The following is a 21,662-nucleotide window of genomic DNA, read 5'->3' as shown; positions in this document are numbered from 1 at the left end:
AAGAGTGTGTATTTTTTTGTACCTCCGGAGAGGTGGAAACTAAAAAACATTTCATTTTGGAATGTGATGCATATAAGGACAGCATGGATAGTTATGCGAATATCTTGATAGTTGGCTCTTAGTATAATTTATTTAATGAGAGGTTAGTGGAGAAGTTGGGGGCGCTCATCATCACCTTACGTAAGAAGAAATTGGAATTGCGGAAGCCAATTTGATGTGACGGTTTGTCCCATAAACTTTTGTTAGTCTCGTGAACGTTAAAATTTCTTCTTCTTCTTCTTCTCCTCTTTTTACAACCTTCCTTTCATTTTCAGATATTCCATCCACCCGGCCGAGATGGAACGTAAGGGATATTCGGTTCCCGTTTTCCTTGGACATGGGCCATAAAAGACGAAGCACTATTATTTTAAGGGGCAGATAATGTGTAGTTCGATAATGGACTGGCTTTCGTTTGGTTGACACCTACGTTGCAACAGGCAATACCACTCACTCAAAAATCATTTTTATGTCTGTATTGTCGAGTAGCCAAGCCGGAGATGCCACCCGCTCCTTTCGCAGATGCGATAAGATAAAACGATCACAATTTACACACAGACGACGCCTCGCTTCTTAGGTTCGAATCTTACGCGTCGCTCAGGAAACATTATAAGCACAAGCAAAAACAAAATGAATTGAAGCCTGAAATTTGAAGTTATTCTTCACTGTTGGCGGCTTCGATCCCGTTAAAATTGTTTGAAGTTCCGTGATAATTCTGGTGGAATATCCAGGGGCCGATTTACTTAGAGTTTGTGCTGTAGCAAGTCCTCTGCTCCATGTTCTGTGATAATTTCTATTAAAATTAGTAGCGGCAGAGAGTGGCGAGGAGGAGCTGGACTTAGTGGCGAGGAGGAGCAGGACTATGTGGCTTTACATTTATTAGCGGAGTACTGAAGTAGGAATCTCATTGTTAGGTTTTGGCAGATCGGAGGAGAAATGCAAGGGGTTGGTTTTTCATCGATTTCAAAGTCCCGGAGTGGAACATTTTGTGTGTCAGCTTTCAAATGCGGCAGTCAAGAGGCATTTGAGATCGCGAGGAGCGATTATTTGGGCCGAGCTGTTCGTGTTTCGTGTTTCAGTAAAAGAAGTAATTCTAGTAGGAAATTTGGAGCTCCTTTGCAGGTGCTTACAACATGACTATTCCTGTGAATGAAATACTCTGTTTTTTCGGGGCAAGAATAGTTAGTTATGAGAATCTTTTTGAACTGTTTTGTGGATTTCGTTATAAGATAATCAAATGTTTTAGGATATGCTTGTGCAAAATTTTTGGTACGTGCTTGTTGTGGATTGAGAGTGGAGTAATTTAGTGAATTTTAGTCCATTGAAGATGGTAAATAGGACAAAACTCATAACTTTTTTCCTCCAACAATTCCAATGATTTTTTTGTTGGTTTTTGCTCGGCGGTGGTCTTCTTTGCGTTCAGTTGCACAGCTTTTATTATTTCGTTGATTTTTGATTTGAGTTATCAGCGTGTCAAAGCATGACGCATGAGTGAGCTTAGTTCAAATTTATCTCAATTTGGCCAAATTTTTGGGAGATACATTGAATCCATAGTTCGAATCTCTATGCATTAACATAGATTTTGAAGAGGTAACTTGTAAGATTTTTAATTGTAAGCTCAACGAAATAGTTTTCTTAGGGAGGAATAAATCAGTTGTTGAATCGGTTCCAAAAAAGAAGTTCGCTTTCTGATTTCGAAGAAAGAAAATGAACTCTACTTTAAAGAGTCCTACAACGGTTAAGAGTAGAATTACACTGCTACTGACCAGATTCTGACAAGTAAACAGAAAACAATGTTATTGTTCAAGAAGGAAGAAACTATTAGTAGAATTTGATGTTTTCCTTGTTTAAGCTAAGGTTGTTTCCATAAAAGCAAATGAAAACACATGATATGTTTTGCAGTGCATTCTCATATTTTCCCTATTTTCTAAATGTACTAAAGATCTTAGAGGTGCGTGAGCAGTCTGTAATGGCTAACTGCCCAGTGGTTTCTCACTTGCAGGTCTTCACCATAGATTCTTTAGTTTGGCTTTCAAGTGACGTTACGAGTTTACTTACCTCTAATAGAATCAAAACTCATGTTCATATTTTGAATTTTCTACTTAGTTTAATATCATTCTTGACAGTAGCTGAAATCTCTGTCATTTGATACCAATAAATGTGAACTGTAACTTGAGGTAACTGTGTAAGTTTGGTGACAGCATTTTTTATTGTTTAAATCCTTACGTTAAATGGACATCGCAAATAACTAGTTGTAGATATCTGTATATTTTTAGTTTCTTCTACTAATCTGTTTTACTCAGTGTTCCATTGGGATGCATCCCCGCAAATTCCTGCTGTTTTTGGGGACAACTCTAGGATGCAGGGACTCTGGGAAAATGCCCCCTTGCTGTGCCATCACCATCACCTGTAGACAGGGGATGCCCACTGGATATCTCCTTCAAAGAGGAGATGTTTTGATGCAAGGCATCCACGTTGAAGAAGAACCAAATTTCAAAATTCAAATTGTCCTTCAGTAGGCGTCGGAACCGTTGCCAGCTCTTTAAGGCTTTTTCTTTTATTTTGTTAGTAGTGGAGAGTTTTTCTAAGAATAAGCCTGACATCCTCAGAGTAGTGGAGTCTCCCGTAAGACTCTAAATTAGCAAATGTGATTCTAGGGGAGGAGTGTGGGGGTTAGTTTTTCTTTTTAGGAAGTTTTTGAGTGGGTTTTGGTAGGGGCTGTGGTAGCATTTTTGGAGGACAGCAGTATGTGGAGTTGATTTTCTGTTTTTGGGGGAGGGTTTTCAGAAGAATAAGAAAAAGAACCCAGGTTTTGGGTGAGAGGGAGATTTTGGAGAGAAAGGGGGAAAGCTGGGTGTAAATTTTGGTGTGGGAAGTTGAATAATTTGTTTGTTGCAGGTCTATGAGCAGACCACATTAGATTTGGGACTGTATTCATCAGTCCATAGGTTGGAATCATATGTATTTGCAGATTTGTAGAGACATTGTCTCATTTTGAAGGTGTTGAATGAAATTATATAGAGTTTTATCTTGCAGACTTCCATTTCTATATCTTAGCATTTCATTTGAATTCAAATCTTTGTTTCTATGATAGGGTCTGTGTATGATTTTATTGCATCAAATGGTATCAAAGCCAGAAGATTCTGAGTGTGCAGGAAGATTCGCTAGAAGGAGGCAGTTTGCACTAGGATCAAGCTTGTGGATGTCGTGAATATGTATGCAAGAATCCCACGTGGCTGGAGTAGAGTTAGAACTAGAAATGGAGGAAGAAATCCTACAGAATCACAGATGCTAGCCATATTGATGATTTTAGAGCCCTCAGTAGGCAGGTTGAAGCCCTACAAGAAGAAATTAGAAGAGGGTTTTCTCGTAGGAGAGCACCTGAAAGTGAAGATGATAAGACTGTGATGCAGTACATGAACAATCTTTGCCTTCATCTGAAACACTCAAACACTAAACAAAACAAGACTCTCAGATTTATTAAATCAATTTCACAACATTGATTTCAACATAAATAAAATACATGCTCATGGAGTCTCAAAACAAAATAACTTTGCAAACATTTTACAAACTTGGCCTCCTCGTGGCCTCTCTCTTCCTCTCGATAGGGCTTGTCCTACACTATGAAATATCCCCTTACTTAAGATTTCTCTCCAATCCACCTGTAGGTGAAACAATGGGAACACACAGTGGCTAGTAAAGAAAGGAACAACACTTTTAAGTCTGAAATCTTGATCCTTATCACTCCAAAGGTCACTCCTATGACTCTCAGTAATCTCTATCAATTCTTGTTGAAAATGCCAAGCAAGGATAGCCAACCAAGAATAATCTCTTGCATACCTAGAAAGGTGCACACTAGAACTCCAAATGCGATCCAAATCAACATGCACATTAACGAAATATGTGACTTCTTGTGTAACCTCATATTGGTCATCCATAAAAGCATTAATGACTAAGGTACAAGGAGTAATTGTTGACTTCAAAACCAACCCCAAAGAAGGACTAGTATATGCTAAAACATTACTCAATCCGAGGGATGGATTGTCAAGTATATAGATTTCTTATTTATATCCTTTCTCCAAAGCTACATAAGAAACAAGCTGGAAACTACGTTTCCTTACTGCTGTTCTGAAAATTCCAACAAGCTTAAGAACAATGTTTGGAAACCTTTCAAAATATAAAGTGTAGAAGTCTCTATGAATCAATTCATCCCATGAAGAAGCAACATCTCCAACTACATAGGAAAGGCATGCAAGACTACTCATCAATTCTGATTTGGTATGAAGTGTCCCACTTGTTGGCCAATTCCAAAACTCAAGACCACACTTACAACTCATCATGTTGTAACGAACAATGATGCCTCCTACTTTCATATCACTCCAAATGCATCCTCCATCTATCTCTTCATTTGCATATGTCATATCTAATGGCATCCCAAGAGGGTAGCCAATCACCTCATAAAGTGAACATGAATCAAAACCAAGCTGGAAAGCACACTCCAATTGAAGTCCTGGATCCCACACCTTGCTATTTTCACCAATTGGAATGCTACAATCGTGAGTTGTTCTATCATCCAACTCAAAAAGAGGATTGTCAATTATCTTCTCAACACCCATGTCAAACAATGGGTTTTCAATGGGAACCTGTTGACGTGGATGAAATCGCATTGCTGCAAACTCCATACGGCCAACGCAGAATAGAATAGCCGACTGATTATCCTACTCTCTTGAGATAAGGAAGTCTCTAATGCTGTTTTCCAAGTTTGATCAAAGGAGACTACCTCAAGGTTTCTTTTGTCAGGTCTTGACTGCAGGATCTCTCAGTGGCTTGATGTGTTTATGCTGGAAACACAAGGGGACTTACGTTTAATTGGCAATTCTATGCATAAATTCCCGGGGACCTTTTACGGTTTTCCTTCAGGTGATGTTGGTTAATTTGAAGCTGATTTAGCAGGACTGCAGACTTCTAAAAAAAGATAAAATAGGGAGAAAAGAAAGGAAGGATAGGGAGAGAGATGAACTGAAAATTCTAACTAGGACAGCAGATTCAATCAAGTAGACAGACACCTCCAGGAAACTAAATTAGGCATCAACAGTCGTTCAGACGCAATGTTTGCATAAACTTAGTGCAATCTTCAAAGGAGAAACCAGATTTTCACATTACCCAATACGATATTAGAACTTCTACATTCATGATATATATATTTGATAACCGAACTGAATCATAAAATAGTCCAGATTAACCATGCGGAAAGGAAAAACAATCAGCTATCCTCTAATGGTATGGACTGTGAAGGCTCTATCAGATGCTTGATTAAAAAAGCTGCTGCGCAAAATGAATAGACATAATTAAAAAAGCTTTCAAAATTAAGTGAAGAAGGAGACCATGCACTCACAAGGAGACTTGAAAATAGTTTTAATCCATTGTATTAATTCCTGCAAATTCCTTCAGAGCTTTCGCAACAATCCAAGAACTTCTTACAACATGAGGGAAAACCAGTCCCTTAAATAGGCCTCAAAAAAAGATGAATGCCTTGGATTAAATCTTCATAAGTGGCCCAGATTCATCTATAAAGCAAGGGCTGCCCATACCCATAAATGGGAGGCAAATATCAACAACCACCCCCAAAGGGAGTAATAACTACCAAAAAAGGATAATTACAACAATTGGAATAATCCAAAAAAAAGGTGTATAAAAGTTTTACAATTTGTTGACCAGAAGTCAACTGTCACCTTTTTGGGACAAAAGTGCACTTTTAAGATTTGGAGGGAAAAAGGCACTTTTGAGAAACTACTTTCTCTATTTTGGTTTCACATTCTTTCTTTAGAAACTGGTCCTTGTCATGCAGGTATTCCCGCCATAAATCACGACCTGCCGCTCGTTCCTTGCGAACATATTCCTGAAAATTGATACATAACTGGAAGAGGAGGCTAAAAGGTGGCATGGGAGGGTGGTGAATTTTGTACTGCATGCCCTCAAGATACTGGTCCACGTGCCCTAAATCGTCCTTCCAGCTGGAGCGATTACGCTCGAAGCACAATATGTCTGAATGGAACTGACCAGCAAAACTCAAGTCTTCAACGGAATAAGAAACCTTATCTGCTCCCAACCTTTCTTCCCAATCCGGCCGGATTACACTATCGGATAGGTCATTTATCCACCCCGAAACCATTGATCGGAGGATGGTCTTGCCTAGTTCTTGCATGTTCCCCAGAATTGCCTCACATGCGTCATTTTCTTTGTCAATAATTTCCTGGGCCTCGTTCTTCATGGTGACGGTCCAGTACCATTCCTTGAGAACACTGATGCCATGGGGATCTAGGATGTCAGGTAGTGTGGGAATCTGTGTATGCGTCCAGAAAAGAGCTCTTATGAGGGGAAGGGTAGAGGCCGCTACCTCGTGCATGTGAAGGGATTCCCTCTTTACCTCCAACAGCCTGACTAGAGTGAGCTCTCGATGGAGAGCCATTTCCTTTACTTCTCTAAGGATCTGTTCTCCCTTTTTCTTGATGTCCTACATCCATTCCTTGACGGCCTTTGCGGTATCCCGAATTCCTTCAAATTCAGTGGTGGTCCTTTGTGCCAATGCTATTGGGGGAATATGGGATTCAGAGGGGTTGTGTAATGGCCGTAGGAGCTTATCGATGTATCCCTCGGCTTGTTCAGCACGGGCCCGATACATATCCTTTTCGGCAGTGATTTCCTCGAGCTGTCTGAGTATGTTCTGCACTGAGTCCTTAAATTCCTCCTTTTCTTGCTCTTTTGTAGCTCGTCCGATGGGGACAGTCGTAATGCTATAATCTGCCAGTGTTATTTGATCTGCTGGCTTGTCCACGGGCGGGGTGGCAATATGAAGAGTGCGGTTCCTTTGCTCATCCCTGGTTACCTTAGAGTATGTTCTTGGTTTCTTCTTCCCTTTAGCTTTTGCTTGATCCATTCGTGAGAAGATGTCCTCTAGATCGATGGGTGCCTTGGCGGCGGCCCTGCGCTGAGCTCTGGTGATCAACCACTCTTGAGGCACCGTCTGGGTTGAGGATAGGGTTAAGTTAGCACCCTGTTCTCCTATGCTCTCAACCGGCTGATCACAAATTAGCAGCTGCCCCGCCATCTGAGGGGTGAAAGAAGGAGGAAGCTCCTTGCTTGCATCTGAGTTCTCCCCTATTTCACTGAACAATTGTCTAACATCCTCCTGTGAAGGTTGCTCCTCGGTTCTCTCGAGCTCATGAATCTCGTCTGTTCTTTGTTCCCCTTCGACAGTCGAGTCGTCCTTGGCTGTATTGAGGAGTAGCAATTCGTGACGGCTCTGCTGGGTAGGTTCATGCACTTCGATCCCCTGGGTGGATGGGATTTCTCCTTCCATTATTTGGTCACCCAACTTGGCTGACCTGGGGCCCTTTGGCTCGGTGTCCGGTATATCAGGTGCAGGAGGATCATTGGCCTCAAATGCATCGATGTCGCTCTGGGAAGGCGGAGCAGGTACGCAATCCAATTCTATGGCGTCGTCGGACGAACTGGGGTCCTTTGAAGATGAAGTGGCCTCTGGCCTCCTTATGGGAATCTTCTCCCTTCTTGTTCTTTTGGACGTCCGAGTCCCTCTACAGGCCTTAGCTTTCTTTCTTTTTTCTGGTTTCTCAGCTGATGTCCTTTCGTCTTCGGAAGACTGAGAGTCGAGATTGCCCATCAAATGGTAAGTAAACTGGACCCCCTCATGGACTAGCCTCTTGATCTGGAGATGCAACCATTGATCTGTGTATCTTGCCGGGGCTACCATAACTGCTTCGAAATCCGTGATTGGGTCTTGAGATCAATCAACGCCTGGCAAGAGGTGTCTTACTGCCTCGAATTCTCGGACTTGGAGGCAGTTCCCCGAGTCCGTGAGTTGATCCGGGACCTGACGGTATTCAAAGAGTCGCATCTGCTGCACACTCAACCTAGAATATTCCCGTCGCCTGACTTCGTAGTCATCGAAGCAATTTTTCCAATAGTCTTCAATTGACTCCTTTGCTCTGTAGCGCCTACCATAGGCTCTCTTCGCCAAATTGTCATGATCAAAACATTTCCTTGGGAAATGTTCCTGTAGGCCATAAGAGGCTAGCTCTATAAGGGAATCCTCTGCTAGGGTGGGGGTTCTCAATTGGACGTCATGGCTGCCTATGATCATAGGAAATGTGAATCCAGCCTGCTTGCTCTCCCGTAGTAATATGCCGGCGGGGCGTGATTGCCTTGCCACCTCCATGAGGACTGCTTTATCGGTTGGGTATCCCGGAAGTCGAAGGGGGGCACCATCGAAGCCAGCTATTCGGATGTAGGAGAACCTTGGGAACTGAATGAACCAGGCCCCATACCTCTGCACTAAGGTGGTAGCTTGCTCCGAGAGCCTTATGTGTAACCCTCCCTGCATTAGCCTGACCAGGCGCATTGTGAAGGCGTCGTTGACGCGTTCGTACTGACCAACCGCGTAAGCCGGGCTGTTCTTTTCCCTTTGAGCTATATCCTGGTAATGCAGCCGCGGGTACCAATCATAGACCTTCACCTGACCAGGCCCATTCCCGATCTCACCTTTCATTATTAACCCTGGCAGTGGCTGGTTCTTTGCAAACATATAGACCAAATAGGAGGTCATGGTGAAGTACTTCTTCGTTTCGAGCTCAATCAGCTGAGCGTGGATGTTATCACTTATGATCTGGGCCCAGTCAAACTTAGACTTTCCGGCAAAGACCTGCTCTGTAAAATAGAACATCCGCTCTTCAAAGTAGCTGGACCTAGGAAGTCCCATGACTCGGCTGAGTAAGGTGACCATGTCCCCATGTTCATTATGAAAGTCACTTCTGGGGGTCTTTTTCACAATCCTGGTGTTCGGAGGCCTTTTCTCCTTGAACCATTCTTCGTTAATCAATGCCCTGCATCGGGCTGGATTCATATCATATGCCCCTTGTGCTTCGTCCATTGTTGTAGCTATGGGATTATTTGGAAAGGGGATATCAAATGCATCACCGATAGCCTCAGGGGAGAAGTCGGCGATAGTCATATTTTCCAGAAGCACTAATCTGGACTTTGGTTCGTAATGCCGAGTAGCCTCCACTACTAATTCATAGTTCTGGATTGCTGGAGGAAAACCTGCTGCTTGGGCGATGCCACTTTCCAGCATTTGCCTAGGCCTGCCATATGCGTTGGGTGAGAAGACCCGATTCCTGAAGTCCTGAATATCAATGTGGCCAAGGTCGGTGTCACCAATGTTGTCCCAGACGCTCTGAACCTTCGACTCTCTTAATCCTCCCCTCTGATATTGATACTTCATTCTTTCAACTTTCTGCGGGATGTCTGATTTGGATGCTCGTGAAGTTTCGGCTGCAGCGGGTGTTTTTGATGATTCCGCCGCCGATTTAGGCATTTATCCTGCATAGCCAGACGCGGATTACATGGTGATACAAGAACGATAATGCGGGTTAGATAACAACAGAAGGGTTTCAGCAGGCCGGGATTAGCTTAAATATCATTTTAGCTAACAACTTGATTAACTTTAACAGCATCATATTCCTGAAGATTTACGACTACGCATTATCACTTTCGGATTTTGGATTAATTTTCAACAGAGGCAAAACATGAGAAATTTGAATTTGAAAAGAGATGCAGTTTCTGGCTAAACCTCGGGAGTGAATTCTAAATTTCGAATGTTTGAATAACGCTTTACAAAGAAGAGATGTAGACTTCAAGAATTCAAGCATTCGCCTATTTGATTTACACATTTCAAATGACCATACGCGTTAAAGCGTGCTTACCTGATGGGAGCGGATGGCGAGAGATTACCCGACCTCGTCGCGTGAAGTGAACGGACGATCCTGCAAAGTTTGAATCCCAATGGTTATCCTTTTGATTTAAATTTTCGCGGCTTGGCGGATGAAAGAGGATTTATCAATTTTAAATGGTTCTATCCTTGGCAATATGAATTTAAATGGTCGACGGGGAGGGTGATGCGGCGTCTTACCTCCTTGTTTTCGGATTTGAGAGCTCTTTCAAATTTTGAATTGCATTCTCTCTTCAACTTTGGATTTTGACAAATTTGGAGGCTTCGGAATTTAACCTGGCTTCACTTGGCCTGCACGAAATTCGGAGCTTGGACGCTATTTGCAACCATGGAGATCTCAACCTGCTGGCGAATTTCGGAAGTCTCTGGGGTTTAGGCGGGCTGGAGACACTTTTGAAGCTGGGAACATCTTTTGAAGCTCTTCAAAAAAAACTCGGACCTGAGCGCTCACCTTGCGTGCCTTGGCAACTTTGGAATTTCGGAGCTGGGAGCGCTTTTTGAACCTTGGCAAACCTTGGAGATCCCAGAGCCCGTTCAAGCCTTGGCGAATTTGGAAGACTCGGAGGACTCGCCGTCTATGCTGAATGCCCGTCCAAACTTCGGGGTTTTGTTTTTAAAAACTTTTCGCACTTCCTCTTCGCGACTTCGGACCTGGGTTTAACTTTGGCTTCGCGATGCGAACTTTGGCTTTGGGGTTTAAAACTTCGGCTCTTCCGTTATAAACTTCGGCTTCGCGTTATAAACTTTAGCTTTCCTAAAGGATCCGAAATTCGGACTCCAACGCGTTTTAACTTTGCTTTGCGCTTTAAACTTTTAGTTTGCGTTAAAACTTCGGACCTCAACGCGTTTTAACTTACTTCGCAACCTCGGACCTAAGGTCGAAAATGAGCTCCTTGCGTTTTACGAACTTCGGACCTGGGGTCCGAAAGTGAGCGCCTTAAGTGACTTCGGGTGTTTCTAAAAGACGTCGCGCTAACTTCGAACTTGGGGTTCGAGAATTGGGAACTAAACGCCTTTTCGGGCTTTCGGACCCTAAGCGCCCCTTTTTGTTTTTCGCCCTCTGTTAAAACTTTCTTCGGGGGGGCCGAAAATAAAGGTTTGCTTTTTAAACTTCGGACCTGGGGTCCGTTTTAAACGTTTCGCGATATAAACTTTAACTCAGGGGTCCGAAAATGTTTTACTTGACTTTCAGAGCAAAGCACCATTTGTTTCAAAATATTGCATGATTTAAGCTTCGGACCTGGGGTCCGAAAATGGTTTTTATGTGTCTTTCGGACTTTCGGACCTAATGCATCCTTTTCAGAACATTCCGCCTTCATTAAAAACTTCGGACCTGAGGTCCGAAAATCGTTTTTTTGTGATCTTGGGGGGGGGCGGAATCTGCTCTTTAGAGAATTTTGGAAACTTGCACAGAATGTCGGACCTCCCACCAGCTTCGCCAAACTCCACAAATCTGGCCTTGGGAGGCATCAAAATACCGAGGGACTCGGCCGAGCAATTTGATCCTTTAGGAGGCGAAAATCATCTCTTGCCCAAACCTTGCAAGGGTCGGGTAGCAAACTTTATGCAATCGGCCTTATAGCTCTGGCTTTGCGGAGTTCGTTAGTTCTTACCAACTTACGCCTATCCAAGGCAATATTCAAAATTTTGGAACAAAGCCCTTGGCATTCACGCCTGAGAGCTGGACCAGTCAGGAGGACTCACTGGTCCATTACTCCAACGTCAATCAGTTTACGGATTGGTCACGAACTCGCTCGAAGAGACACGAGAAACTCTGCTTGGATCCTCAGGACAACGATCGAAAACTCAAAACAGGAAAAGGGGACCCTGTCGGCGACAGGGAGCGTGTGCAACGCACAACAAATGGCGACTCTGCTCGAGAAATACTCCCAGTCGTTTCGGGGACGCAAGTTCGGATCGAACCTAGAATCTCTGGTTAACCACCACGATTGAGAGGAGAGAAGGAGAAGAGTCTTTCGAAACAAGATAATGTGAATAGTCAAATCAAACTACACGCAGATCGGATTAACTAGTGTGTGCAAATGGAGTTTATTCCAGCTTAGAAAAAGTTGTGGCATCAATGTTTCACCGTGTCGAGATGTCCAACGGGCTAATACTCCAAAAGCAACCTGGATAGAGCCCCGCTGCCAGCAAGCGTCTATAGCCCTGGCGGAGTTATCGCCTGTTAGCTCACAGAGATTGCTCTGTTTCCGGCAAGAAGGTTTTACCCTTTTTTCTTTTTATACCGGCAGAGATGCCTGCATTCCCTTTTGCCAATTTTACGTTTAGCGCTTGATTTCATAGTGCTTGATCGATTTCCTTTTCCTCTCTTCTCTTTTTTTTTTTTTTTTTTGGCATAGTAGGCAGTGAAGCCTATGCGGGATTGAGCGTAACAGTGGTCGCTGAAGCATAGCCACGGACCTTTCATCGATATAGCGTCCCTTTGATTAGCAACTGATTGTATGCAATTTTAATATGTGTTTGTGCAGTAATCACGATATCGGGGATAGGTTTTGACTAGGACAAGATCTTGTAGAGAAAGGTCGTCTAGATCTAACCGAACGTATCATGGGGTGCTCCATCAATCAAGAGTCTCCCCGAGCTTGGATTCCAAAAACAGATGGTAACAGCAATCTGGCATCGCGCCAACGTTGTACACGGCGAAGGCTTCCTTCAAGAAAATGACAGGGGTCCCAAAGCAGAGCAGGAAAACAGGAAACTAAGCTAAGACAAGAAAGGAAAACGGAACCACTATTCACAATGAAAAGGCTTAGGGAAGCCTATGGCTGGAAATAATGCTTGAGGAATTGACCATTCACGGGCAAGGGAACGTCCTCGCTTGTTAGGGTCTTGAGTCGGAATGCATTTTCTCCCAAAATTTCTGAAATTTGAAAAGGACCGAGCCACAGATTATCAAACTTGTCGTGCTCTCCCTTTCTTTCATGAGCTTTGTCCCAACAAAGGACAAGATCGGAAATGCGAAAGGCCTTTACTTTTGCCCGTCTATCGAACCAACGCTTGACCACTTCTTGGTGTTTGGCAAAATTATTCATAGCGTCGTCTCTTTTTCCCTCTAAGTATAACAGCTAGGACAACCTGGCTTCCACAGCGTTATTGATTCCTAGGTATTCGCCCATGAACTACAAAGTTGGTATTCTCAATTGTATCGGGAAGATGGGGTCAAGGCCATATACCAAGTGGTATGGAGAAGTTCCAATGGCGGCCTTGCATCGGGTGCGGTCTGCCCAAAGGGCAAATCGGAGTTGGGTGTGCCAATCTCTCGGATTCTTGTCTAAGAGCCTTTTAATCACACTCAGGAGGTTTTTGTTTGTGGATTCCGCTAAACCATTACCTTGGGGATAGTAATTAGATGAAAATTTTAAAGTGATCCCGTAATCGAAGGCCCAATTTGAAAATTTTAATGATGCAAAAGCAGAACCATTATCACAGACTAGAGCGTGAGGGCAGCCAAAACGTGTAATAATATTCTCCTCTAAAAATTTAATAACAGCATCAACATTGCATTGTTTCAATGATTGAGCTTCAGACCACCTTGTGCAATAATCAGAAGCGGTTAGAATGTACCTGTGTTGCGCAGAGGAGGGCGGGTTGATCGTACCTATGAAGTCGAGCGCCCATTGGCCAAATGGTTTTACCTCTATGACTGGTCGGAGTGGCATAGCTGGGGTTCGCTCCCTTGTTGCGGATACTTGGCACACATGACATTTCTTCACATGTTCGTGAGTGTCTTGGAATAAGGCAGGCCAGTAATAGCCTGCCCTGAGGATTTGGTGGGCTGTTGCTAGGCCTGACCCGTGGCCTGTTCTGAACTTAGTATGGAATTGCTCTATAATCTGGCGTGCTTCATCCTCATTTTCGCACCTCAGGTAAATGCCCTCATGATTTCTGCGGTATAAGACGGCACCTTGCAGCATGAAACGGCTACTCTTCATCCTTAGTGCCCTTTTCTGCACTGGGTTGAGGTGTGATGGGCATTTCTGATTAAGAAGGTAGAAAATTATGTCATCATACCACCTGTCTGGAGAGACCTGTTCAATCAGATACTGCTGATGCACGATTCCTGAGCATTCAGACGCGAGGGTTTGCGTCAAAGCCTGACCTCGTACTAGCTTCATAGGCTGGATTTCAATGTCATATTCCTGAATGATGGTCACCCATTTGCCTCTTCTTTCACCTAGCTCATTTTGCATCAATAATGTCTTCACTGCAACATCCGGCACTATGGCATATATCTTACTCCTAAGTATATAATGCCGGAACTTCCTGATGGCTTTGACTAGCGCATAGGCCTGCTTTTCAATGTTTGGGTATCTTAGTTCAGCCTCCTTCAACGGAGTACTCATGAATGCTATCGGGTGCTCACCTCCTCCTTCCTTTCGCTGAGTTAAGATCGCTGCACAGGTGTGCTCAGAGGCGAAGGAATAAATGTAAAACGGCCTTAGGTAGTCAGGGCTTACCAGAACCGGCGCCTGGACGATTGCTTGCTTAATCTCTTCGAACGCCCTTTTGGTTGCTGGGGTCCATTCTATTTTGGCGTCTTTCTTCAACATATCGTTGAGAGGGCGAACTATTTCGGCAAACCCAGTTATAAATTTTCTAACAAAATTTATCTTTCCGAAATATGACTTAAGTTCCTTTTTACTTGCAGGGAGATTGATTTGCAGTATGGCTTTGGTCCTATCAGGGTCAATTGCTATGCCCTTTTCTGAGATAACATGGCCGAGGAGCTTACCTTCGGTCACTCCGAACATACATTTCCTTGGATTTAAAGATATCCCGAATCGACGACAGCGCTGGAAAACCTTTCGTAGGTCATTTCACATGATCTGCCCTTTGCTTGGAGAAAATGGTCAAGTTGTCCATGTAGACGATGATGTAGCGACCTACAAGGTCTTTGAATGCGATGTCCATGGCGCGTTGAAATGTAGCTCCTGCGTTGATCAAACCAAAAGGCATTCTCCGATAAGCAAATATCCCCCACTTAGTGGTAAATGCAGTCTTAAGTCGGTCCTCGTACTCGACCATTACTTGGTTGTACCCGGAGTAACCATCTAGGAAAGACATCATCTGGGATCCGTTGACCATTTGTAGGACTTCGTCAAGGGAGGGCAGCGGGTAGTTATCCTTTTCTGATGCTCTGTTTAGATTACGGAAATCGACACACAGTCTGATTTCCCCACTCTTCTTTCTTATTGGGACTAGATTAGCGACCCAGGTAGAATGTCGTACTGGAAAGACGATGCGAGCAGCCAGCAACTTCTTTACCTCTTGATATATCAATGGTTCGAGGAGGGCATTCACTGGACGCTGTCTCTACCTGAAAGGTTTTGAATCTGGCTTAAGGGGTATGGTATGAGTTATCACAGATGTATCATAGGTTTTGAGATCCTCATACCCCCAAGTGATGATATCTGGGAATTCCCTCATATTTTTGAGGATTCTGTCTCTTTCTTGGGGCGTACACACTTTGCCAATCAGTACGTTCTTTTGATTCTCTTGCGTGCCGATATTGATTTTATCACAGGCGCCTCCTTCTGCAGTGCCTTCCTTGCGAGACTTGAGCTGGTCCCAGTCAAAAATTCGTTCTAACTGCACCATACCCTTGGGGATCGTATTTGTTCTAAGATTCAAGACCCCCTCTATGTCGATCTCGGCTTCTTCCTCATCTATAATTTGAGTTGCAAACACATCTGAGCTTGTAATGAAGTCGATGATGTGTTTGTCATCATCGAACACCTGAAAATTAGTAACGTTGTCTGGGACTGATGGAACTGATGCTAACTCTACTGTAAATCTCTTCAAACTTTGCATTGATAGTGGCTCAAGCGTGCTTGCGGCCTGGGCTAACGAATCAGCGACCTGGTTTTGTGATCTGAATATGGTCTTGATGTTGAAAGCGTCAAAGCTCTCCATTATGTCCCACACGCGATTGCGGTAATTGCTGAGTCTCTTGTCATGGCAGGTATATTGTCTTCGAACTTGCCGGACTACCACTTCGGAATCTCCGAAACAATGCAAGATCTGGGCTCCCTTTTTGGTGGCTAACAGCAAACCGTGAATTAAAGACTCGTATTCTGCTATATTGTTGGTGCAGTGAAACTGTAGTCTGTAGGAAGCTAAATAGGTTTCGCCAGTAGGGCTTATCAGTTCTACCCCTGCTCCAGCCCCTCGCTTGGATTTAGAGCCATCGAACCTTAAGGTCCAAGTTTGATTTGGGCTGGTAACCTTGCTCGTTGCGGTTGCCGGACCTGTGATTTGATACTTTTGCCGCTCAGGGGGTGTGGTGTCTTCCGGCCTGAGAGTATGAGTTTGCAGCACCTCTGAATGTCTCTTGCATGCCTGACTCAACGCTGCCCTGCATAGTGAACAAGTTGTTTCTGAATGGGCAGCATTGTGAACTCTGCACCAACTGGTTAGGAGCAACTTCCCAATAGAATCTTGATAGTTAAGTTGGGACACTGGTCCCTCACATTTGCAAAAGAATTCCCTGAGGCTGCTGAATAACTCACCTTCCTCTGGCGACGGGGCCTCCTTATCATAACTTTCTGCAATTTGTCCGAAATTTTGGACTGGGTTTGAGCATTGTACCAATAAAACTTCGTTCATTCACCCGATATCTGCCCTATATGTGCCCAGGTCTGATTCTAAGAATAGGGTTTCATTGGCCTGATTATATTCCGTAATCATCAGCTTGAGCCGAGGTTCGGACTCAATCCGGATCTGGTTTGCTACCCCTCTCCATGGTAGCCACATATGGGTGAAACTAGAATGCAGCCAGCCGTTTAGGACGCGGGTCCAATCTCGGCTGAGTAGCATGCCATAGGCCCCCGGGATGTCCACCACTTGAATATCGATGTACATCTGAATACGTGGATCTGCTGTTAATTGCATGTGTATGTTGTTTAGCTTGCCCACTACAATTACTTCAGATTTGTCCAACTGGGTAACCTTTCGGTTAGTCTTGGTGGGGGTCAAGCCTAAAGCACTACATACTGACAAGGGCATAACATTAGTTGAAGCTCCCGAGTCAATGAGGCAGTTGTGCAAGTTCTTACCAAAGATTCGGAGAGTTAATAGGAAAGGCGGGGGTTCTAGCTTTTTGGTGAACAAGCTAATTGTAGGCTCTGATGGTAAGGTATCATTGTTCATGATTGAGATATCTTGAGTTCTTCCCCGTGCACGTGCTCCAAAGCCAGCCTCCATAGGTTGATCATTTTGGAACTCAGGTGGTGCAGCATAATTCACTGTTGCACCCCTAGGAGTTGTTGGTCCTCTTACCTCACCACTGATCTTCTGGGGTTGTCCTTGTACTATTCTCTGTCCGGAGTGGTCGTCCATCCCTTTGGACTGAGTCGGTGTGGGTTCCTTAAGGCTATTCAAGACCGTGTCCCTGACTTCGGAGACTTTCATTAGTTCAGCAAGGGGTAAGTTGACCTTAATCCTTTTGAACTCGTCTGCCACCAACTGGCCTAGCTTAGCGATCTCTATATTGCTGGACGACCTATCACTGGAGCCTGGATTTGTGACGGTAATTGGCTGGCTCTGCGGAACGAGCATTCTTGGCTAGGGGGGGGCCTTCTGGGACTGACCTTGGCTCGCATACTGTTGCGATGCCTTAGGATAATTTTGGTTATTACTGGCATTCTGATCTGGAGGAACCTGGATGTCCTTGGGAGGTGTGGAAGTGGTGTAAGGGCTGCTGTTGCTGTTTTGGTTGTTATTGTTGTAATATCCCCGATTTGCGCGCTGGTACTGCTGAAATGCATTTACATCGACGGGCTGATTCGGGTCGGCCACCTTATTTTCATCCTGACTGGGGAAGAAAAATGGGGGAATGTAGGTTTCTAGAACAAGTGCGGTGTCATACCTTGGTGACGGCACTATTTCAAATCCAGAGGGAGGGAGCACTGTTTGAGGTATGGTGTTCTCCACCTCCCGCTGGAATATGTTGGCAGCAACCTGAAATTCGTCGCATTGTAACTCTGAGTGTTGGTTAGTGTTGTGTAACCTGCACCAGTTAGAAAGTGCTGCCTCTGCCAAAAATACCCTATCTGTTGGCCTGTTTTCTGATACTGGCGCATTGTCGAGTGGAGTAGGCACTCCTCCGTTGTTGGGATGTGTGTTCCATGTCCTTGCGGGTCTTTGATATCCTTGATTCTGGTATTGACCCTGGTGCTGACCCTGCTGTTGGTTCCTTTGATTACTTTGCAACTGATTATTCTGATTTCGCAGATAAGTGACTTCAGAGGACAACCTTTTCATTTGGTCAGTCAGCTCCCGCATTTCATCCTTCTCCTCTTGGGTTCTTGATGACACAGTGGTATTTTGCAGATAGATGGGCTGCTTAGGAAGGATTTGGGATATAGGTGGTCCTGGATGAAGTACCAATTGACTGGTGGGCTGCTGAGGCTGATATGCCGGTTGTGGGATTGGGTTTAAAATGGGCGTTTGGTGGGCCAAAGCCTGACTGATTCCCTGGACTTGGCTGGACGCAGCAGGGGGTCCTAATTGCATCAAGGGCCCGGCGATATTTTGGCCTAGTCCCTTACTGATTTCCATAGCCTTAGCATAGGCCTCAGTCAACGTAGTCGGCGCAGGATGTGATTGTCGGACGAACATGGCTGTCAAATAATCCAGCGCTGAATAATAGATTTCTCTTGCCGAAGCATCACTCACCACATATGGATCCTGCAATCGGGTAAAGGCCTTATGGAACCTGTTGTTAAAGGAACTAATAGGCTCGTGTTCCTGTCTCTTGACTTCTACAAATTGCCTGTACAGCTCCGTGGGGGTTATACGGATGCCATACTTTCCTGTGAAGGCTGTCTTCAGCTTCTCCCAAGAGTCGATAGAAGATACCGGTAAATGGATGAACCAGTAAAATGCGTCTTCCCCTAATGAATAAGGAAAAAGCCTGCATGCAACATCTGCGTATTCGATTTGTCTATTGTGCAACGCATCCTCAAATATTTTGATATGCTCTTCCGCTGTCCTGTTTGGGTCATTTGGATGAAAAATGGAACAGAACCTGTCCGGGCTCTTGGGCATATCATGGTAAGCTGGAAAAATTAGCGGTGACGGGTTGTCTACCAACCATGTGGCACCATTTGGAGCAGGTGGATTGTGCGCCATCTGTGGCTGATTTATCTGTGTTGTGATAGGAACTGGAGTTGTAACCGCTGGAACTGTAAAAACTGAACTCTCTGGAGCGGCAAACTGCTGATTTGCCGAGCTGGACTCACTGGGATCTGAAGTCTGGCGATAACCCCTGCGTCTGTAGAACTGAAAACCAGTAAATCTCTCCCGTTCTGGGCTTGATTTTTGGACTCTTTCGAATCTCTCCGGAGAGAAAGATCCAATTCGTTCCAGCGTGAGTTGTCTTTGGAGTTGATTTTGCGGATGTGGTGCAGATGTGGTGCGGATCCTTCTCTGGCTGAGGAGGGTTAATGGGCAGGCCCGCTGTTACACATACTAGTGCGAGGGAAAGAAAACAGTCGGATTTCCTTGAGGACTTGCTTGCGGATGGCGGCAATCCGCTGCGTTTCTAGATTTTCTCTAACCACAACCTCTATTGCCAAACCCTTCTGCTCTTCCTGGTTGATAGTGCGGCTTACCTGTCCGAAAAGGGGATGATCTTCCCCTGACTTCCAAGCTAGGGAGTGTAACTGATCCACGATATATGACTGATTTAGCCCCTGATCTGTATTCAAGGGGAAGGTTAAGTAGGCATTCATAGGGCAACACCATACTGCATCTTGAGCTACCTTCCTAGTATCTGTTGTACGCGAGAAAGGGTAAAAGCTGATTCTGCGGCTCTTTACGAGAGTAGGCTGATATGATCTTGAGCTAAATTGCTCCAAGGCCCTCCTTCTAGCGCCAATTCTGTTGACGTGGATGAAATCGCATTGCTGCAAACTCCATACGGCCAACGCAGAATAGACTAGCCGACTGATTATCCTACTCTCTCTTGAGATAAGGAAGTCTCTAATGCTGTTTTCTAAGTTTGATCAAAGGAGACTACCTCAAGGTTTCTTTTGTCAGGTCTTGACTGCGGGATCTCTCAGTGGCTTGATGTGTTTATGCTGGAAACACAAGGGGACTTACGTTTAATTGGCAATTCTATGCATAAATTCCCGGGGACCTTTTACGGTTTTCTTTCAGGTGATGTTGGTTAATTTGAAGCTGATTTAGCAGGACTGCAGACTTCTAAAAAAAGATAAAATAGGGAGAAAAGAAAGGAAGGATAGGGAGAGAGATGAACTGAAAATTCTAACTAGGACAGCAGATTCAATCAAGCAGACAGACACCTCCAGGAAACTAAATTAGGCATCAACACTCGTTCAGACGCAATGTTTGCATAAACTTAGTGCAATCTTCAAAGGAGAAACCAGATTTTCACATTACCCAATACGATATTAGAACTTCTACATTCATGATATATATATTTGATAATCGAACTGAATCATAAAATAGTTCAGATTAACCATGCGGAAAGGAAAAACAATCAGCTATCCTCTAATGGTATGGACTGTGAAGGCTCTATCAGATGCTTGATTAAAAAAACTGCTGTGCAAAATGAATAGACATAATTAAAAAAGCTTTCAAAATTAAGTGAAGAAGGAGACCATGCACTCACAAGGAGACATGAAAATAGTTTTAATCCATTGTATTAATTCCTGCAAATTCCTTCAGAGCTTTCGCAACAATCCAAGAACTTCTTACAAAATGAGGGAAAACCAGTCCCTTAAATAGGCCTCAAAAAAAGATGAATGGCCTGGATTAAATCTTCATAAGTGGCCCAGATTCATCTATAAAGCAAGGGCTGCCCATACCCATAAATGGGAGGCAAATATCAACAACCACCCCCAAAGGGAGTAATAACTACCAAAAAAGGATAATTACAACAATTGGAATAATCCAAAAATAAGGTGTATAAAAGTTTTACAATTTGTTGACCAGAAGTCAACTGTCACCTTTTTGGGACAAAAGTGCACTTTTAAGATTTGGAGGGAAAAAGGCACTTTTGAGAAACTACTTTCTCTATTTTGGTTTCACATTCTTTCTTTAGAAACTGGTCCTCGTCATGCAGGTATTCCCGCCATAAATCACGACCTGCCGCTCGTTCCTTGCGAACATATTCCTGAAACTTGATACATAATTGGAAGAGGAGGCTAAAAGGTGGCATGGGAGGGTGGCGAATTTTGTACTGCATGCCCTCAAGATACTGGTCCACGTGCCCTAAACCGTCCTTCCAGCTGGAGCGATTACGCTCGAAGCACAATATGTCTGAATGGAACTGACCAGCAAAACTCAATCTTCAACGGAATAAGAAACCTTATCTGCTCCCAACCTTTCTTCCCAATCCGGCCGGATTACACTGTCGGATAGGTCATTTATCCACCCCGAAACCATTGATCGGAGGATGGTCTTACCTAGTTCTCGCATGTTCCCTAGAATTGCCTCACATGCGTCATTTTCTTTGTCAATAATTTCCTGGGCGTCGTTCTTCATGGTGACGGTCCAGTACCATTCCTTGAGAACACTGATGCCATGGCGATCTAGGATGTCAGGCAGTGTGGGAATCTGTGTATGCGTCCAGAAAAGAGCTCTTATGAGGGGAAGGGTAGAGGCCGCTACGTGCATGTGAAGGGATTCCCTCTTTACCTCCAACAGCCTGACTAGAGTGAGCTCTCGATGGAGAGCCATTTCCTTTACTTCTCTAAGGATCTGTTCTCCCTTTTTCTTGATGTCCTGCATCCATTCCTTGACGGCCTTTGCGGTATCCCGAATTCCTTCAAAT

At 44.2% G+C, this 21,662-nt stretch overlaps 1 protein-coding gene across 1 annotated transcript in view; it reads left to right on the top strand.

Moving 5' to 3' along the window:
- Nucleotides 1-407: 407 nt before the first annotated feature.
- LOC131033854 (15-cis-phytoene desaturase, chloroplastic/chromoplastic) overlaps nt 408-21,662 on the top strand; it is a 297,259-nt gene continuing 276,004 nt past the window's right edge. Inside the window, exon 1 of the mRNA XM_057965148.2 lies at nt 408-1,158. Coding sequence (XP_057821131.2) covers nt 973-1,158 — 186 coding nt within the window. The 5' untranslated portion in view covers nt 408-972. The remainder of the gene's footprint in view (nt 1,159-21,662) is intronic.

Source organism: Cryptomeria japonica, chromosome 2, assembly GCF_030272615.1.
Source record: "Cryptomeria japonica chromosome 2, Sugi_1.0, whole genome shotgun sequence".
Classification (NCBI taxonomy): Eukaryota; Viridiplantae; Streptophyta; class Pinopsida; order Cupressales; family Cupressaceae; genus Cryptomeria; species Cryptomeria japonica.
This window is presented reverse-complemented; position numbering and strand designations above follow the sequence as displayed.